Source organism: Thamnophis sirtalis, unplaced genomic scaffold (assembly GCF_051295495.1).
Source record: "Thamnophis sirtalis isolate CommonGarterSnake01/CBP01778 unplaced genomic scaffold, rThaSir2_p1.2 scaffold_1, whole genome shotgun sequence".
NCBI classification, from domain to species: domain Eukaryota; kingdom Metazoa; phylum Chordata; class Lepidosauria; order Squamata; family Natricidae; genus Thamnophis; species Thamnophis sirtalis.
In genome coordinates this window covers 114,142,350-114,160,015 of record NW_028261381.1, presented here as the reverse complement: position 1 = coordinate 114,160,015, position 17,666 = coordinate 114,142,350, and the positions used below count along the sequence as shown (strand labels likewise).

The 17,666-nt window shown below is 40.3% G+C and overlaps 1 protein-coding gene across 1 annotated transcript; it reads left to right on the top strand.

The window, feature by feature from the left end:
• Positions 1 to 1,205: 1,205 nt before the first annotated feature.
• On the top strand, positions 1,206 to 17,089 carry DLL4 (delta like canonical Notch ligand 4). Its single transcript, XM_014058014.2, has 11 exons — positions 1,206 to 1,639; positions 1,751 to 2,014; positions 2,383 to 2,440; positions 4,058 to 4,327; positions 6,280 to 6,340; positions 6,482 to 6,612; positions 9,806 to 9,975; positions 11,257 to 11,476; positions 12,320 to 13,034; positions 14,559 to 14,667; positions 15,268 to 17,089. Exons 1-11 carry the CDS (start codon positions 1,586 to 1,588, stop codon positions 15,271 to 15,273), a joined length of 2,058 nt encoding a protein of 685 aa, XP_013913489.2. The 5' UTR covers positions 1,206 to 1,585; the 3' UTR covers positions 15,274 to 17,089.
• The last annotated feature ends 577 nt before the right edge of the window (positions 17,090 to 17,666 follow it).

Genomic DNA, 17,666 nt, shown 5'->3' with positions numbered 1-17,666 from the left:
TCTCTCTTCCCCACCCCCTTCCCTATTTAACAACAAGCTGAAATAAAAGCCACATGAAAGGCCTTCTCTGTGCTTGGCTTTAATGAGGGACACGCGACTCAACAATAAGCACACATTGCAGGCAGACCAAGGGGCTTTACTGGCAGCCAGCAGCCTGCAGCCAGGAGACGGGCTGAGCCTCCCAGGTCGGTTTCGCACGAGCCAGAGGGAGGGCTCCGGGCTCAGCCCCATCCTGTTGTTTTCACCCAGGAGAGCGGTGGCGGGGATGCTGCTGCCTCCTAGGGCGGGCGCCCATCCATGGCTTCTTCACTCCCCAGGAAGCCAAGCCATCGGATTTCACCTGCTCTCTCTCTCTCTCTCTCTCTCTCTCTCTCTCTCTCTCTCTCTCTCTCTCTCTCTCTCTCTCTCTTTTCCCTAATTGTCGCGGGCTGTGAGAAATGAGCTTCCCACGCCAGGGAAGGTGGCTTTGGAAGCGGCAGTGAATTCCCTCCGCCCGCCTCTCCCGCAAATGCTTCCGAAGGCTGTCAAGCGCTTGCAGGACAAGCCTCGCTTCGTTTGCCAATTCCCATCCGGAGAGGAGAACGCGCAGTTGTAGAGCTCCTTTCGCCCCTAGCAGCGTCGGGCTGCTCAGAGTAGGGAGCCCCGCAGGAGTTCGGTCAATGCGTGCAGGGCAGATAGGGCGCCTTCCTCGCACAATTGTCGATAAGCCGTCCTTTCAGTTTCTCAGGAACCAGCTTAGTCTCTCCTAGCAGGGCTGTGTGGGCGCGGGCGCTGCACCTACAGGTAGAGACGCACCTATCTTGTGGAACTGCACTGTAGTTCCAAATGTATCCACTTTCGCGGGAAACGGAACGGGAATGGGCAAGACCTCATTAACCCATGCTTCCCCCCCCTCCCACCTCTGCCCTGGCCGGTCTTCCCTCCCTCCCTCCCTCCCTCCCTCCCTCCCTCCCTGAGTAGCCAGCCTCAAGAGGAGCAAGCCCACAAAGACTAGTCTGGCGAACGACCAAGCTGGGTTCCTCGGGGGGCGAGTCTACAGGCCACCCCCGGGGCATTCTGGATCTGCGAGCTCCAGGCCACACTTGACTCCAATTCCAGATGAAAGATGAAAAGTGGGAGGGATCTCCGGAGTCTGACTGGCAGTTTACATAATGAGCTTGCACAGCTATATATGCAGCTGAAAGGAAGCGAGTTGCCTACTTGCTGAGCGAGCGCGGCGAGGCCGGGAAAGAGGAGCTACCGGTACCAGCACGCCGCGGCCCCGGGGACCCCACCGCCTCGCCTCTTGCACGCCTCTGGAGTGTATCGAAAGGCGGCCGTCGGAGATATTTCCTCCCCCCTCCCGCACCTGGCTTCAAGAGCTGGATTATACCGGACTGCCCTCCTCTGCGAAGTTTGGGGCGTGTTCGGAAGGGAGAGCCGCTGCTGCACGGGGTGAAACCTGCGGCCGACGACTTTGTGGCCGAGGACAGAGGCGCATCCCTGCAAGCCCCCCGAGGAATACAAGGCGAGGACGCCAAACCCGGTCCAACCAGAGAAGCAGGAGAAGGTGGACGTCGTGGGCTCCCGAGAGCAGCCGAGAAGGATGGCCGCCTTGCGTCTCTTGGGCTTTGCGCTGGCTCTGGCGCTCCCGCTGCAGGTAATGGCCCAGCCGGCGGAGAAGCGCGGGGGGGAGGGGGGCGAAGGCTCGGCCGACTGGGGAAAGCTCTGACCGGGCTCTTTTGTGTGTCTCTCTCTCCTCTTTGTGCAGCGGGTCTGCGGCTCCGGCGTCTTCCAGCTGGAGCTGCGCGAGTTCGTCAACGGGCAGGGTTTCCTGGCCAGCGGAGAGCCTTGCGGGGTCGGCTGCAGGACCTTCTTTCGTGTGTGCTTGAAACACTTTCAGGCGGTTATCTCCCCGGGCACCTGTACCTTCGGCAGCCTCACCACCCCGGTGCTGGGCACCAACTCTTTCGCCATCAAAGAGACCGAGGGCTTCGGCAGTCCCATCAAGTTGCCGTTTAACTTTACCTGGCCGGTGAGAGCTCACCTCCAAAAGACCTGGAACGGGGGAGGAGGGAGAAAGCAGCTAAAGGGGAGGGGGCTGCTCGGCTGGCCGACAGGCAAAGGCTGCGGTTCTTGCCTTCGCTCCGCGTCCTGCCAAAAAACTGCCGATTCGTGTTGAAAAAGCATGGAGACATGCGTGGGTTGTTTAAGTCGAGCGAAATGTAAAAACGGCATTCGCAGCGCGCATCCCGGGGCTGTGGAGGGATAGCGAGAGAAAGATGACCTGCAGTTAGAGTGCTTGCAAATGGTTAGCAGCGCTTGGGTTCCCGAAGCCCTACAAGCCCCTTTTCTAGCCCCTCCGTTCGCCGCTTTCTCTCACTGCTTCTTTTCGTCCCACAGGGAACTTTCTCGCTGATTATTGAAGCCTGGCATGCCCCTGAAGGTTATTATCCAACAGGTGAATACTTTATGTCTCTCGGCCGTCGCTAGGGGGAGGCCGTGTGCTGCCTTACTTTACTGTGTATTTAAAATAATTCCCAGAAAAAAAGTTAATTTTTTTTTTGGTATTGTTCCAAAACAGCTGTCACCAAAGCTAAATAAATACATCTGAGTGCACATAGAATTTTAGGATATCGTTTTGGTGCTTGCTTTAATTTGCAAGCCAGAGCTGTGTGTTCCCTGCATCTTGATCGGTTTTGCTTTGATTTTTGTCCTCGACTTAATCTCCACACAATTGTGTTTCCTCCCGTTTATTTTTGGCGTGGGAAAGAAAGGAGCTCTTTGGTGAGAAAACGACAAGGCTGCCAAGAAGTCCTGACTGCCTTTTCCTGTATTTTACACCTTTTTCAAATTCCGCCCTTTGGAAAAGGAATAATGGCTTTGGGATGTTTTTCTGACATAAAGGAAAAGGATATTTCAACAGCAGCACAGCTCTTATTTTGAAAGCGTCTCCGAGAAAAGTGGATACTAAAGGCAATTTAAAATACTGGCTTTATTTTTTTTAAAAAAAAATAGGGACTCTTTATTCCTTTCTCTAAAATAACTGCAACCAAGTAGCTGAGTCCTACATATTTCAAGAATTTTATACATTTCTGTGTGAAGAAGAAATGTTATTTTACAGACTTATTGCCTGAACTATAGTGTGTTTTCCCATCCTTGGAATGTAATTACAATGGTAGCATTTCCCCACAACTGCTAGGGATAAACTGGTTAATTCTTTTTATTTGGAAATCACAAGGATTGTGATTTCAGACTCTTCCTTTTAAATTATATTAGATATTTCATTTGGAAAACTTTTTTAAGCAAACAAACCATGAAGGCATCAAGATGGAGCATGTTGCATAAAATCTGGGCAGACATTAGGGGAGTGTTACAGATGACCCTGAAGAAGGCATACAAGGCAAAGTATAATTGGGAAATAGTTTTAATAAATTAAAACATAATGTGTTAGCAGAGAGTGTTGTCAGGATGATGTAATGTGACTAAGACTGTCCCACCATATGTTGTTCATCAAGGGAAAGGACAAAAGGAACTGTAGCCAACATGGGTTGGCATTGGCATTGCTAATGGCGGTTCAGTCTTCTAGTGGAAGGGTGCAGGACAAGCTAGATTCAACACTGCTTCACACACACCCCTTCCCAGCTCTTGAAGCATGCACTCTGTTTAATGGCAGAGCAGCTCTACTATAAACTATACTACTAAAGCAGCTCCAGGAGCCATTGGGTGCCTTATGGGGGAATTCTGAGGGGAATTGTCACTTGTAACTTACTGGAAGAGATGCTGTAACTAACTTCGACAGGGAGAACTTAAGCGAGAGAAGCAACTCTCAGTGTGGAGAATGTAGGGATGATTTCCTCTTGTATTGCTTGCCTGTGATGCAGCTGGTAAAGATACTCCAGGTCGGAAGTTCTCCTCTAGGGATCAGTGTGGGAGAAATGCCGAGGAGTTTGGAACAATTGGTTACAAGTGAAAGTGGAACACCGGTGGAAAACGGCATCTCCTGGAAAGGGAGAGCGCACTGGTTGCCTATAGAGGGCAAATGTATAAAGGCCTAACCCGGCAGTATCCTTCGCAGGCTCCGAGACCCCAGCTCGGAAATGGCTCATCAGCCAAATGGCGATCCAGCGCTCGCTGGCGGTGGGCGAGGACTGGTCCCAAGACGAGCAGAGCAACCAGCGCGCCAAACTCAGCTACTCCTACCGAGTGATCTGCAACGAGCACTACTACGGCGACAACTGCTCTCGTATCTGCAGGAGTCGGGACGACCTCTTCGGACACTACCTTTGCCAACCTGATGGCAGCCTCGTCTGCATGGCAGGCTGGACTGGAAACTACTGTACGGAGGGTGAGTAACTTTCCGCTCTCCAGTTTGCGGACGAGTAGCAGGCGGGAAGCGCCAGGCGAGGAGGAAGAGCTCCCCCTGGTGCCTGCGCGCGCCTATAACGCCACCGTCGGCGCGTGCAGAGCGCGGAGGACGCGCGCCTTGCGGGAGGGGGAGGGGGAGAAAAGCGCGGGCGCCTGCTGTGGGTCGCGAGGGAAGCGCGCGCGGCAGGGACTTTCACGCTGACGGTTATGGAGGTTGGAAGGATGGCTGTGGAGATTCTCAGCCATCCAGGTCATAGTTGTCTCAAAGGTGCTTTTTCAAAAGGCAACTGGACTTGTTTTATTTTTCCTTGAGGAACAAGAAGCCATTTGTCAGAAATAGTATAGGCTTCCTGCTTGGGGAGGGGGGGTGGACTAGATGACCTAGAAGGTCCCTTCCAACTCTGTTAACCTGTTTAAAGGAAACTTTTGGCTTCTCATCCGAGAAGCTCCATCAGCTGTGATGGTGGAAGATGGAAAGATAGGTACTGGAAGGACAGTTCCTATCCTTCCATCTGTTGCCTAAGTGTTAAGTCCATATAGGTCTACAGGTAGTCCTCACCTTATGACCACAATTGAGCCCAGAATTTCTATTGTTAGGTGAGACATTGGTTAAGTGAATTTTGCCCCATTTCACAGCCTTTTTGCCATGGTTGTTAAGTGAATCACTGCAATTGTTAACAGTTAACACGATTGTTAAGTGAATCTGGCTTCCCCATTGATTTTGCTTGTCAGAAGGTCACAAAAGTTGATCACATGCCTGTTGGGACACAGCAAGGGTCATAAATATGAATCAGTTGCCAAAGTGGCTGGATTTTGATCACATGATCATGGGGATGCTGCAAAGGTTGTAACTGAAAAATGTAACATTTTTGGGTACTGTTGTAACAAATTGTAAGTCAACTTACAAGGTAGTCCTTGAGGACTTATAGTCTAAGTGCTAAGTCCATATGTCTAAGTGCTTATTGCTATTGCTATCCCCAACCATCACAACTGATGAAGCTTCTTGGATGAGAAGTGAAACTTTTTTTTCTTCCTCAATGAAAAAAAAGTCCGGTTGCCTTTTGAAAAAGCACTTTTGAGTGGCTTGAAGGAGTTTCATTGGGGATAAGGAGGTATTTGGATTCAGCCATGTAGAATGCTCTATTATGTTGCAGTTAACACTGTTGATATTTGCTAAATATTCCCAACCAAGAAAACAGCTTTACAATAGGAAAAAACTAGTAGTTGTACTTTGGGTATTTTTGCTTTGATTGTTAAAAACATTTGGAGCTAAAGTCTAAGTGGGCAGTCCTGTTCTCACCAGTCCTCTAAAGCTAGTGGCTGTGCTGCTGTTGCTGAAATTTTACACTTTACAACCAGGTTCTACTTAGCTGGGTTGAGGAAATCAAGTCTGTATTTGTTGTGAAAACAATATGGTCTCGGGGCTAAAAGAAATCTATATTTACTAGCAATATGGGTGCTGTGTTTTTTGAAGATATCATTACCGAAAAATCAAATGCAGTGTACGATTGACAATCTGCATTTAAATGTGCAGTTTTATGTAGAACAAATCTGTTTGGGAGCTCTGTGGTCATGGACATAATTTTGAGCACAGCATAGTAATATTCCAGGAACAAAGAAGCTTCTTAGATGAAAAATGAACCATTTTCAAGGGGAAAAAACACAATAAAATCCAGCTGCCTTTTGAAAAGCACCTTTGGGATTTCCATTTTAGGGCAAAACACAGCACACACACACCCCTTTTCCCCCAAGGATAAAACTACAAATCATACCCTTACTCACCTACTGACTTGTCAGAGTTGTTATAAAAATGAAAAGTGGGGGAGGACAAATTCTATTGCGTTCACAGGGAAAATAACAATACAGATTAAAAATATCTTAAAATGCATTAAAGTCATCCTTGAATGAAGTTTTGAATTTTTTTTTTGCCAGCCATCTGTTTAGCTGGGTGTTCAGAAAAAAGTGGATTTTGCAGAAATCCAGGAGAATGCATGTAAGTATTAAACTTGAGAGCCAAAATTCAAGTAAAAATCCCATTTTTTCCTCCTTCCACTTGTCATCATTCATAAAACTTTGTCTTTCTTGGGACTAAATCTTGTTGCAGGTATCTTAAAACTTCTCAATTTCTTTCCAGTTGCCGTAATGGTTGGCGGGGCCGCTATTGTGATGAATGCATTCCTCATGTGGGCTGTCGTCATGGTACATGTACAAAACCAGGGAAATGCTTATGTGATGAAGGCTGGGGTGGCCTCTTCTGTGATCAAGGTTAGTGGATAAGAATTATGACAAGTGTTCCTCCTTTCATTTTTCTCTATTATAATATTTTGGATGGGAGTTAAATAAGAGATGAGATGGGATGGGAGCCTAGAATTTTCCTTGCCTCCCAGCTATGCCCAGGAAGTGGGAGTCCTGTGAAGCCAATGTGGGGTTGCTGCTATCTGAAGGGAGGTGAGAAAGGAAAAGTTACATTACTTGAACAGCTGACCAAATCTATATATAATTCCTTTACTTTAAAATAGAGATGCTGAGCATTCAGTCTTGACTCTTCTCCTACAACAAAAATTCTATTTGAGTTGTATTTACATAACACCCTTAGCCAAGTGAGTAAGGATTGAATGGCTGCATTCATACTACATGTTAATGTTGGTTAGTGTTAACATGAATTTTTTTTTGCAGTTTAATATGTGATATGAATGTAGTCCACAATTTATATCCAAAGTAGGAGACCCCAGAGCAGTAGTTAATTCTGTAAGCAAATTAAGTGTGTTTATATGTGCAGTTTTTGATCTTAACTGTTGTCAACATTTCTGCCAAAAACTTCCATCAAAAGCAACAGACTCGGGATCTATATTATATAAGAGGAAGTTATACAACAAATGCTAAGGTTATATTTTGTTAAATGAACTATTAAGATTTCTTAAAATTTATTTTCATAATCATGGGTTAATTAGCAATTGCAGTTTTCTACTAAAGTCTTCCAAAGCTGAACTGTATTCTTCAAGGTAGTGTTTCCAACCCTGACAATTTTAAGATGTGTGGACCAACTCCTAGAATTTCCTAGCCAACATGCTGGCAAGGATAATTCTGGGAATTGAAGTCCACACATCTTAAAGTTGCCAGATCTGGGAAACATTGTTCTAAAGCATATACAAGCTGCCCCTTGAAGTGTTCCTATTCCATGCTGATTTTGATTCTAAGCCATCTTAAATATTAATTAACCATTTGGGAACTGGGTGGAAAAAAAGAAGCACATCCAGTATTTCAGTGGTGCATTGTTTAACATAGTCCCACAGAAAAATAGCTCAGAATATAGATAGAAGGGAGACAGACACACAGACACACACACAGACACTCACATGTATACATGCTAGAATTTTAAACAATAATCAAGGAGTCTTTAACAGGAATCTTTAGTGGAGGTTAGAGAACTGCAGGACAGCGACCATAAGCCCAGATGAAGGGGATATTCCTGCCACTACATGCAATAATCAAAGAATGAGACATTGCTTAGAAGGAAGTGAAGTACAGCAGACAAAATGCTTTTGAGCTGGTAAAAGATGGAGAACAATACTTTTTTAACATGGAACAGGAAAACACACTAGAAGGAGTTGAGGATGATGTCATCCTCCAAAAATGATTGGAGGGCATTTCTATTCATGGTGGGACAATTTAATGGTGCAGAGATGCCTCTAATCTTCATTCATATTAGTATACCCATTCTATCAAATTCTAAAACAAGTTTGATGATGCAGGATTTTTTTTTTTTTTTTAGAAAAAACATTGTTGTAGGTCCCAGAAATTTCCTCCCTTTCTCACAGCTAGGATTAAATTCCACTACTTTTTCTTCTAAGTATTTGGGCTAAGTTCTTTCTGCTAGACTTCCTTTAATTTCAGATCCTATTCTTCCTTTTGTTCTGATACTGACAAGGACAATTTCAGTTCCTTGGCTTTCAAAACTTTTTTTTTTTTTTTTGCAATGATCAATCTGTGCTGGTCTCAGATATTCTCTGTCACCCTTAATTCAGTTTGCCCTCTGAATATGGTTAACTGGTACAATGATGCTGTTTATTACTCCTTGTATCTGACTATTATATCTATAGCAAACATTTATGATTCATATAACACTAATTTTCTTCAACATCTTCCTAAAGACTGAAAAAGTTGTGCTTGTATGACCATCTAGAACAGATAATTTAGAGATGTAGTATGTTGCCTGAACTCTGAATTTGAGAGAAAATAAAGTGAATTGACCAAGCTATTATTTGTACTAAATAATTGTTTGAGAGCAATTTATAGTATGATTTGCAGGATGAGCAACACATGATCAAACAGCATTTGTTGTTTGCTTGTCCTAAAGACAAGGCTTGGTCCAATCTTTTTGAACTACCCAGAAATATACCTGCAAACATCATCAAGGAAAGTTTGTTCTGTTGAAGTACATATGTCCTCGTAGAGTGATTTTTATGAGTCACATATTGTTGGCATTTAGGAGCCAATGTCATGGTGTAGCTAAGGTGCTGGAGTAAAGTTAGGTTCTAACTCCTTCAGGCATGGAAACCAAGGGGGTCATCTTAGTCCAGTAATTCCTTCTTGGTCCTAAACAACATCCGGCTTATGTGAAAAGTGACTAATACATTGATAGCTTATGTGAGAAGTGACTATTATGCATTGATAGCTTCATTATGTGACTTAAGTGGCTTATATTATGAAAAATAAGCAACCAATCAGACAACACTAAGAAGAAAATACAAGTATTATTTTTAAACGAAATCTTTAAATTCCATCATTACAAATCAGTCAAGACATCCATAAGTAAAGGATGGCTCCTGGTATGTTTATAATGTTTATATAGTTTTTCTGGTTTAGGCTAGTTTTCAGAATTAAATCATACTTGGAGCTACGCAGATATTCATTCCCGATAGGTTGGCTTTGATTGTCCTCTTCTATTGTTAAGATTTGCTCCAGCAGATGGAATGCTGCTTGTCTGATTTCATTATTAAAGGCACCATCCAGATACCATCTCACCTTGGATGTGCTAATTGCACTAAATGCTCTTTGCCTATTTCCTTGTCTCTTTTATCTATTGGGATTTGATTTAGGTTAAAAAGGAAGACTTCAAAATAAGCTGTTCCTTGTGCTTGCTTGTTTTATTTTCTTATTTACTTAACTTATCATCACCTAGAAAATGTTTATATTTCTCTTGTCAGGGTCAAGAGTAAAAGAGTAAAAAGAACTGAAGTAATAACCTTGGACAAGTTTGTTTATTTTAGGCATTTTCTGTAGTCCCAGTAAACAGTAGTGAAGGCACATACAGCTAAGCAACACACTTTCAGGCAAATATATTTTGGCCGAACTCATTATGTTTTGCTGTGTTTTTCATGTTTCTTCTTTGGAATGTCTGATCTGTCTCATTGACTGATAGTTTTCTTTTGTTCTTTGTTTCTTTGTTTCTTGTTAGATTTGAATTATTGTACCCATCATAAACCTTGCCAAAATGGAGCCACTTGCATGAACACCGGTCAAGGAAGCTACACCTGTTCTTGCAAAGAGGGATTCACTGGCAAGGACTGCGAGAGGAATATTAGTGAATGTGATAGCAGCCCCTGCAAAAATGGGGGTAGTTGCACAGTAAGGATAAATTATATGCTAATAGTTAATTTATGAAAGTAAAAATGGCATTATTATTTTATCCAGTTCCTTTTTCAAGGCTAATAGGATTGCACACATGAAGTTATATTAATATATATCATAACAATATACTGTCAAATTGACATATCCCCCACAACCATTGTGCTTGCCCTCAAGCCTACCCAATCCACTCATACAACCCCATTAATGTCTTCAACTTCTGGCTGAGAAGGATCTTCCAAAGCTGTATGGAATATTCTCCATTTTGCAGAATTGGGCATTGGTTGTCACTTTTGCTGATGCTTTCCACATTTTCTTCATTTCCTCACCTGTTTTCTTTTGCAACAAAGGGAAAAAATACAAATTGTCATTGTGCAGATAGTTCCAAGATGACTTCTGGAGAGAGGAAAATCCCAGAAGCCAGGCGATAGGATGAAATAGGAGTCCCTCCAACAGCCATTGCTTACCCCAAAGCTTCAGGCAATAGGCTTAGTGATGTGAACCATCTTGGGAGTTTCTTCCTAATTACTGGGGAAGGAAAACAGTAAAGAAATACTGTGGCCTGCAAAAAGTTTTGCAAATATAAATGATGCAAAAATGGGAGGGGGCATTCTTGCTGTGTTACAGAAAGCCTTGGGAGCTGTACACATAACCACAGTTCCTATTACAACTATTTTCCTATTGAGCAGCTTAATAATAACTGAGGGAATAGTGACCTCCCAACATTTGGATGATGTTATCTCCAATGATTTGTCTTTGAAAAGACAATAGAGGTTATTTGGAGTATCCAATGTGTTATTCTTACAGCAGTATTCATTTAGAATATTTAATATTAGTTAAATACATAATCTACAGCAATGTCAAGTATAAACTGAGCATAAAAACATTTCTTTCCTAGAGTTTACATTGATAGAAATTTAGTGTTATGTACTTTCATGTAACATTAAGGTATCAATTTTTCTGATTTACAGAACCTTAGAATTTTTACCTTTACATTCACGGCAGAGGGCTTGCACACAATATCATGGACGCTTTATTGAATCACAATCAAATCTTAATATAAATAAAATACAATGAATTATTTTTCGTAGGATTATATGTGAAACAATGGAGTCATTAATAACTGATCTCTGGATCTCCATATCATTGTTAGGCAGTTATTTGTATGCAATCTAGCTTCATCTATCTGAGTTTGTTTTGACTTAAATGCAAAAATATGTAGTCTGAAACAATTGGTATTTCATGGAATTTTATATACATATTGTTTGCTTGCTCCTATAGGATTTAGGAAATGAATACAAATGTACATGTCTCCCAGGATATGATGGCATTAACTGTGAGCATACTACCTTGACTTGTCTTGAGTCTCCGTGTTTTAATGGTGGAACATGCCTGGAAAAAGAAAAAGGAACTAGCTATGAATGCCTTTGCCGCATGGGATTTATTGGATCCAATTGTGAGAAAAAAGTAGACAGATGTACCAACAATCCCTGTGCTAATGGTAAGCCATAAGAAGAGGACTTAGTTTTTGAGAATGGTCAAGAAAGAAACTTTAATTTGCTTCTGGTTTCATTCCAGTCTCTCTTCACTTTCATTTTCCTATTTTCATTCCTTATGAATTTTCTAGGTTGACAAAATGCTAATCCTTACCTTCCATGGATGTTTTTCAGATATTTTTAATTAACAGATAATTAACAGGGGTAAAGGAGTGGTTTGTAACTTTGTGTGCATATATACATATATATTCTCATTTCATTAAGCTATAGTAGCCATGTCAAGGAACAACTAAAACATGTAAAGTTTTGTTGAATTTGGACAAATGTATTTTTTTAAAATAAACATGTCTTTAAATGAATCAGATTGTTCATTCCTAATTCTACTCTCACTGAAGAACTTCAAGGAAAGAATAAAACATCCCTCAACTTTGTATTATATCATAGATCTGCCACTTAAATGAAGTTTAACTCTCCAAAAAAATCCTTAGGCAATATAGTTACATCTCATGAGAGCCTTTGTTCACTTTAATTGTGTAGGATAAGAAGCAGGTTTAGTAACAGATTAGTGAAACCAATACAATATACACAGAACACCCAGAAGTGTCATAGAAGCAAATCTGTAGAACCAAATTATATGTGTACTGATATTTTGAAGGTTTTGTTTAAAAATGCAAAGTGGGGAAAAGATTTAAGACTATGGAACAGGAAGGGGATTTTGGTTTGTTTTAAATAGTTATTTCCAAAGTTGAGTTATTCTAGCTTGGTGTTAGTTTATAGCTGGACATTCCTACTCTTTGCACTATTGCAATGCTTTGTGAGAACTAAAAAGGCTTTTCCCCCTTCTGTAGATGGGCAGTGTTTTGTAATGGGCCAACAGCATGTATGTCGCTGCCGCCAAGGCTTCTCTGGTCAGACGTGTGAGATACACATCAGCAGATGTTCAAGAAATCCCTGTTTCCATGGAGGATCATGTCAAGATCTTGATGCTGGTCGTGATTACAAATGTACTTGCTTGCCAGGCTTCACTGGCAGAAATTGTGAAATTAGAACTAGAGATGGTTGTTCTTCTGGACCATGCCAAAATGGGGGGACATGCTACACTGGGCTTTACAGCTTTACTTGCCACTGTCCCTCTGGCTTCCTGGGCATCCACTGTCAATTTGCAGTTAATCCTGTGACAAGCATCATTCCACCACTTCCTAAGCCAGTTCCCTGGGTGGCTATATCCATGGGAGTTGGGTTAGTAGCTCTCCTCATCCTGTGCTGCATGATAGCCATAGTTATCCGACAGATGCAGAGACACCCAGAGCAAAATTCAGAAACTATGAACAACGTGTCTGACTTCCAGAAAGAAAATCTCATCCCAGCTTCTCAGCTTAAAAACACCAATAAAAATAAAGACCTTGAAATCGATTGTGCACTGGAGAAATCAAACTACAAACTTAAAAACCATACATTGGATTATAACCTGGTGAAGGAACTGACAAATAGAGGAACTCAGGAAGATAAATACCATAAAAGTGAAAAGTGTATAGGAGAGAAATCACCCTTCTGGTTATGCAGGTATGAAAATTTCTTTTAGAAGATGAATTTATATGCACTGTTAAAACTATGAACAATAAATGTTGTGTTTTAGTGTAAAATCCTCAAAAAGAAGCAAATGTCAGAAAATATAGGTGACAATGTCTTTGATATTTTAAATTTTTTGTATACTAATTAGTATAGTAATTCTTCATTATTACAAGAAAAGTAATTGGCCATGTTTTGAAAATACTGTTATTTTTCTAATTAGAAAAGAAATACTTCCAACATGAGAAAATATTCTATACAAGTTTGAATCTTATATATTGATTTTTAAATACCATTTTATTGGTATTTCTTTCTCCATGTCCTATCATTTTTGTTTAAGCTAGTCTGGTATTACTATACTGTAGCCTTTCTTAGGTTGGAAATGATACTGCTGTGAATAGGAATCATAGCATACTAGAATAAAAATAAGGGATGATGTATTTAATTCACAAAAACCACTCCCCTCCCTGTCCTTCATTGCAAACAAGTGGCTGGACTTGATTTTATGATTGTTTTCATGATCATAAAGTGAGTCATTGTGGTCCTTCAGTAAATCATATGATCATTAAGTGAATCACATCATTATCCAGTATATCCATGTTATTTTTTGCTGTTTTCTGCTCAAAAGTGGCAAAAAACATTGCAAATCAAAGTCACATGATTGTGGGATCTTGCAATTGTTCATAAATATGACCTGAGTGCCAAGCACCCAAAATGTGAGTGTAGTGATCACAGGGTTATGCACATCAATTGTAACTTTAAGGATGGGGTGTAAATAGCTTTTTTGAAGTCTATTATCACTTCAGTCATTAAGCCAACTGCCATAAGTCAAAGACTACCTGCAAACCAAATACTGAAAACAAATTTGGTGAAATTCTATCCTCTTTTTAACACTGAAGTGATGTTCATCCATTTTCCAGTGTAATAATATGAACAATTTGAACTGTTTTTTCTAGTTTTTCTTACTATTGTGCTAGTCTCATCATTTTGATGTGTAGGTTTAAACAGAAGTTTTCCATATTACAAGAGTTCCTGAAGTCTACATTCTATGACATTACTCCTTCAAGAAATTCCTGTAATTTGAGCCAGGCTACAATACATCACGTTTAGACAGTCTTTTTGTTAAAAAAATCAGTGTTTTCCTTTCAATTAGTCCTTTGCAGTCACTTTTTTTGTGTATGAAAGATAAACTCAAGGATATTCAATGATGAGTACAGCTTCTCCTTATTCTAATTGAACTTGCGTTTTGAAAAGAGAAACAAGTTTTAGTCTTTCTCAAGTGTGTCCAAGTTCACAGCTGTTGCTTTTTCAAATATAATGTGACAGAGAGGGGTGTTGATAGAAACCATAAATGTCATTAGTTTCCACTGTACAGAGATGAAAAAGAATAATCACAATTTCCCTACAATATACTTTTTTTCATGTCTTGCAATATAAAGCTTTTTTCATGTCTTGCAATATAAAGCTTTGACATTGGTTCTGAATTTTCACCATGTATCTTATTTTATTTTTCAACAGTGAAAAGCCAGAATGTAGAATATCAGCAATATGCTCTCCAAGGGATTCAATGTACCAGTCTGTTTTTGTAATAACAGAAGAGCGGAATGAATGTATTATAGCTACAGAGGTATGTACATTGCCTACAGAAATGTGATCTTTGCTCTGAATAATGTTCAGAAACGTGACATTCAGAAAGAAAAGAGAGCAATGCAACGTGTGTTTTCAATGTAGACAGGCTTATTAAATATTGCTTATGATCTTCCAAATAAATGATTCAACAAAATATTAAATTCAAAGTCTGATCATGTGTGGGATCCTGTAACTCATGAAAAATTGGGGATGGTAATTGGGAGGATCTTCAGAATGGCAAGGGATGTGACCCAAGAGGGCCAGAGCAGAAAGAAGAAATTGGAGGAAACCAGGAAACCTTGTGTGATCAGAAATAACTCTGTTAGACTACACCATCTTTGAATCTAAGGTTCTAAATCAGAGCATAGGTAGTAAGGACGCAAGAATTCAACAAATTAAAGCATTGTCTATATAAGATTTAACTTAAATAAAGAGTTACATGGGTAAAATTCACAAATCATAAAGAGCCTTTCCTTGCTACTAAAATAGTACATTCAAACTATTTAAGTCAAGGATTGCATTATATCTGTTATACTTAATTTTATTTTTGTATTGGATTAATTGAAATGTCTGTTTCTCTCTTCTATGTTTATGGCAGGTATAAGAGAGAAAGCTGCTCTGTTTGCACCTCAGTTCTAGAGATGCCACGAAGTGGACATTCCTACTACATTGTTTACAATTCAAAATTGGATTGGACTTGGTTTTTTTTTTAATTATATGCAATTTGCTGCTCTCAGGAGGAGGAGTGGATGAAAGTGGGTGAACTGGACAGACTGTGAATTTAAAAGATGCAATATACTTTTTTGTCCCCTGTTTCCTTATTTTGAAGTCTAATAGGAGGAATGTAACTGACTACTAGCAGGGGAGAGACAAAGATGTCTCTTAGTAGCCTTTGAAACGACATGCCAGTTGCTCATGGACAGTTATATGACTTTCCAGAACTTAAGTCTTGGAAGGTGCCTGTCAGCATAAAGGTCCTTGACATTATCACAGAGTTAATCGTCACTGTGAGAAGAATGAAGAAACATATTTTTCTATGCAGAAAAAGGATACAGAACAATGTCACCGTGTTTTTTTTCTGGATTTGGAAGTGCCTAAAAGCGTGTCTGAGAATCTAGAGAACCCAAATCAAGACCCATCAGCCTTTCCCCCTCCAGCACCCAAGCAGTATTGTCCAGGAGTGGCTAATAGCCACTCCTGTTGCTCCTGTATTTAACCCCTCCTTTTCCCCCTTATTACTTACAGACAACTTAAGGAACATGGCTACTGAATTGGCATTTTGCCTCCTTGGATACTGCATTGGTGAACTGAGCAGTAACTGGGATTTCTTATTTTTGTGAATCACAGCGACCTCCCCAGGCATAATCTGACCTGAGAGAAAAGGAAACTGAAGCCCAGGGCTTCCCTGAAAGCCTTATAAGTGCGTTTAAAATCAATCAGCTGTTTTCATGACCTTTGCACTACTAGTCACCATAAACAGAAGTGTGTTTTTCTGTGTTACATGAATAAGGAGAGGATTTTTCTCTTAGAGATCTCTGTCCTTTCCACTGCAGATAATCTGGAAGATTGCACCATTACTTTTTTTTACAGCCAGGCAAGTGTTTATGATCCTGCCTTTCTATTACTTGCTGCAGAAACTCCCACGCTAATTGAGTTGATTTTTTTCTTCTAAACACCTGACAAAGACTAAGCTACAAAGGGGACTTTAGTGGCGGTGGCGAAAGCCATTATGTGGCAAGGGGGGACTATAAAGTCCTTAGTTTGCTCTGTTTGTTTCTTTCTTCACTTTTCTACAAAGAAAGGAATATTCTTAAGTTTTTGAATCCAAAGGAGCAGTTCTGAACTGGAAATTCAGAATTGACATAGACTCTCTTGTACATTTACAGCAATAATAATAGACATTTCAGATAGGAAGTGCTGTTCATAGCGATAAACAAGTACTGTGGGAAAGAGAATATGGCGGAAGCAGAGAGAGGAAGCAAATTTTCATTCAAGGAAGTTGGGATCGTGTTTTCTGTGGTGGAAGAGCAATGTTCCTGACCTTGAAAATCCCAGGCTGGATTAATTCATCTCCAGCCTTGAACTGTGCAATCAAATTCTTGCTTGGCATGTTCACTACTGACATTTTGGTCTGACCACACAAGGCCATTGTGAAGAGGAGCTTCAGAAATCAATAATATGGTTTATATTAGTGTCCGTCTGTAGTTTATTTTGAAGCCTAGCATTTCAATAATTTAAAGTAAAAATCGGAAGCACTGAACTTTCTACATTTTGTAACATTATTTTGTATATAATGTATATTTATAATCAGAAGCAGAAGTGTAAATATGTTTATTACATATGTCATGTTTTTATGTGATGACAAAGTTTGAATTTTATTTTTTTTTCAAATAATGAAGATACCTTCTTGCTACTGCAAACTTTTAGTGTGGTTTCTTGTGTTATAATTTGGATTCATGGCCTTGTAGTGTTTACAGGATCACTCATAGCAAAGCTGGTGAGATAATATAAATTTATTATTGGTAATATTAGTATTTCAGTAAATGAACTCAATATGTGATTTGAGTTATGGAATATCCATTTGATATAAAGTTTAACCTGTAAACATAATAGATTAAAAAAACAATCTCAAACAACATGAATAAATTCTTCCCATATATAGTTTTGCTAGAAATAGTAACAGGAAAAGTCTCCAAGTCATTAATAAAAATGGACCTCAATTTTATATTCTATTAACAAATGCAAGTTCTTTAACTGATTTTCTTGCTTTTCTCTACTGTAATTGGAATCCATGGTGTACTTGTGTTAACATATATTCTGAAATAGATTTAATATAGGGAAACAAGTAACAGAGTTATTTGTATGAGAAAAGAAACATAACATAAGATAATTACTTTTATATTGTTTTCTGCATTGATTCTGTACATCTGGTTGCTATTTATCTGAGAGTGTTTCCAGACTGCTGTTTCCACAAACACAAATAGCATATTGGCAGAA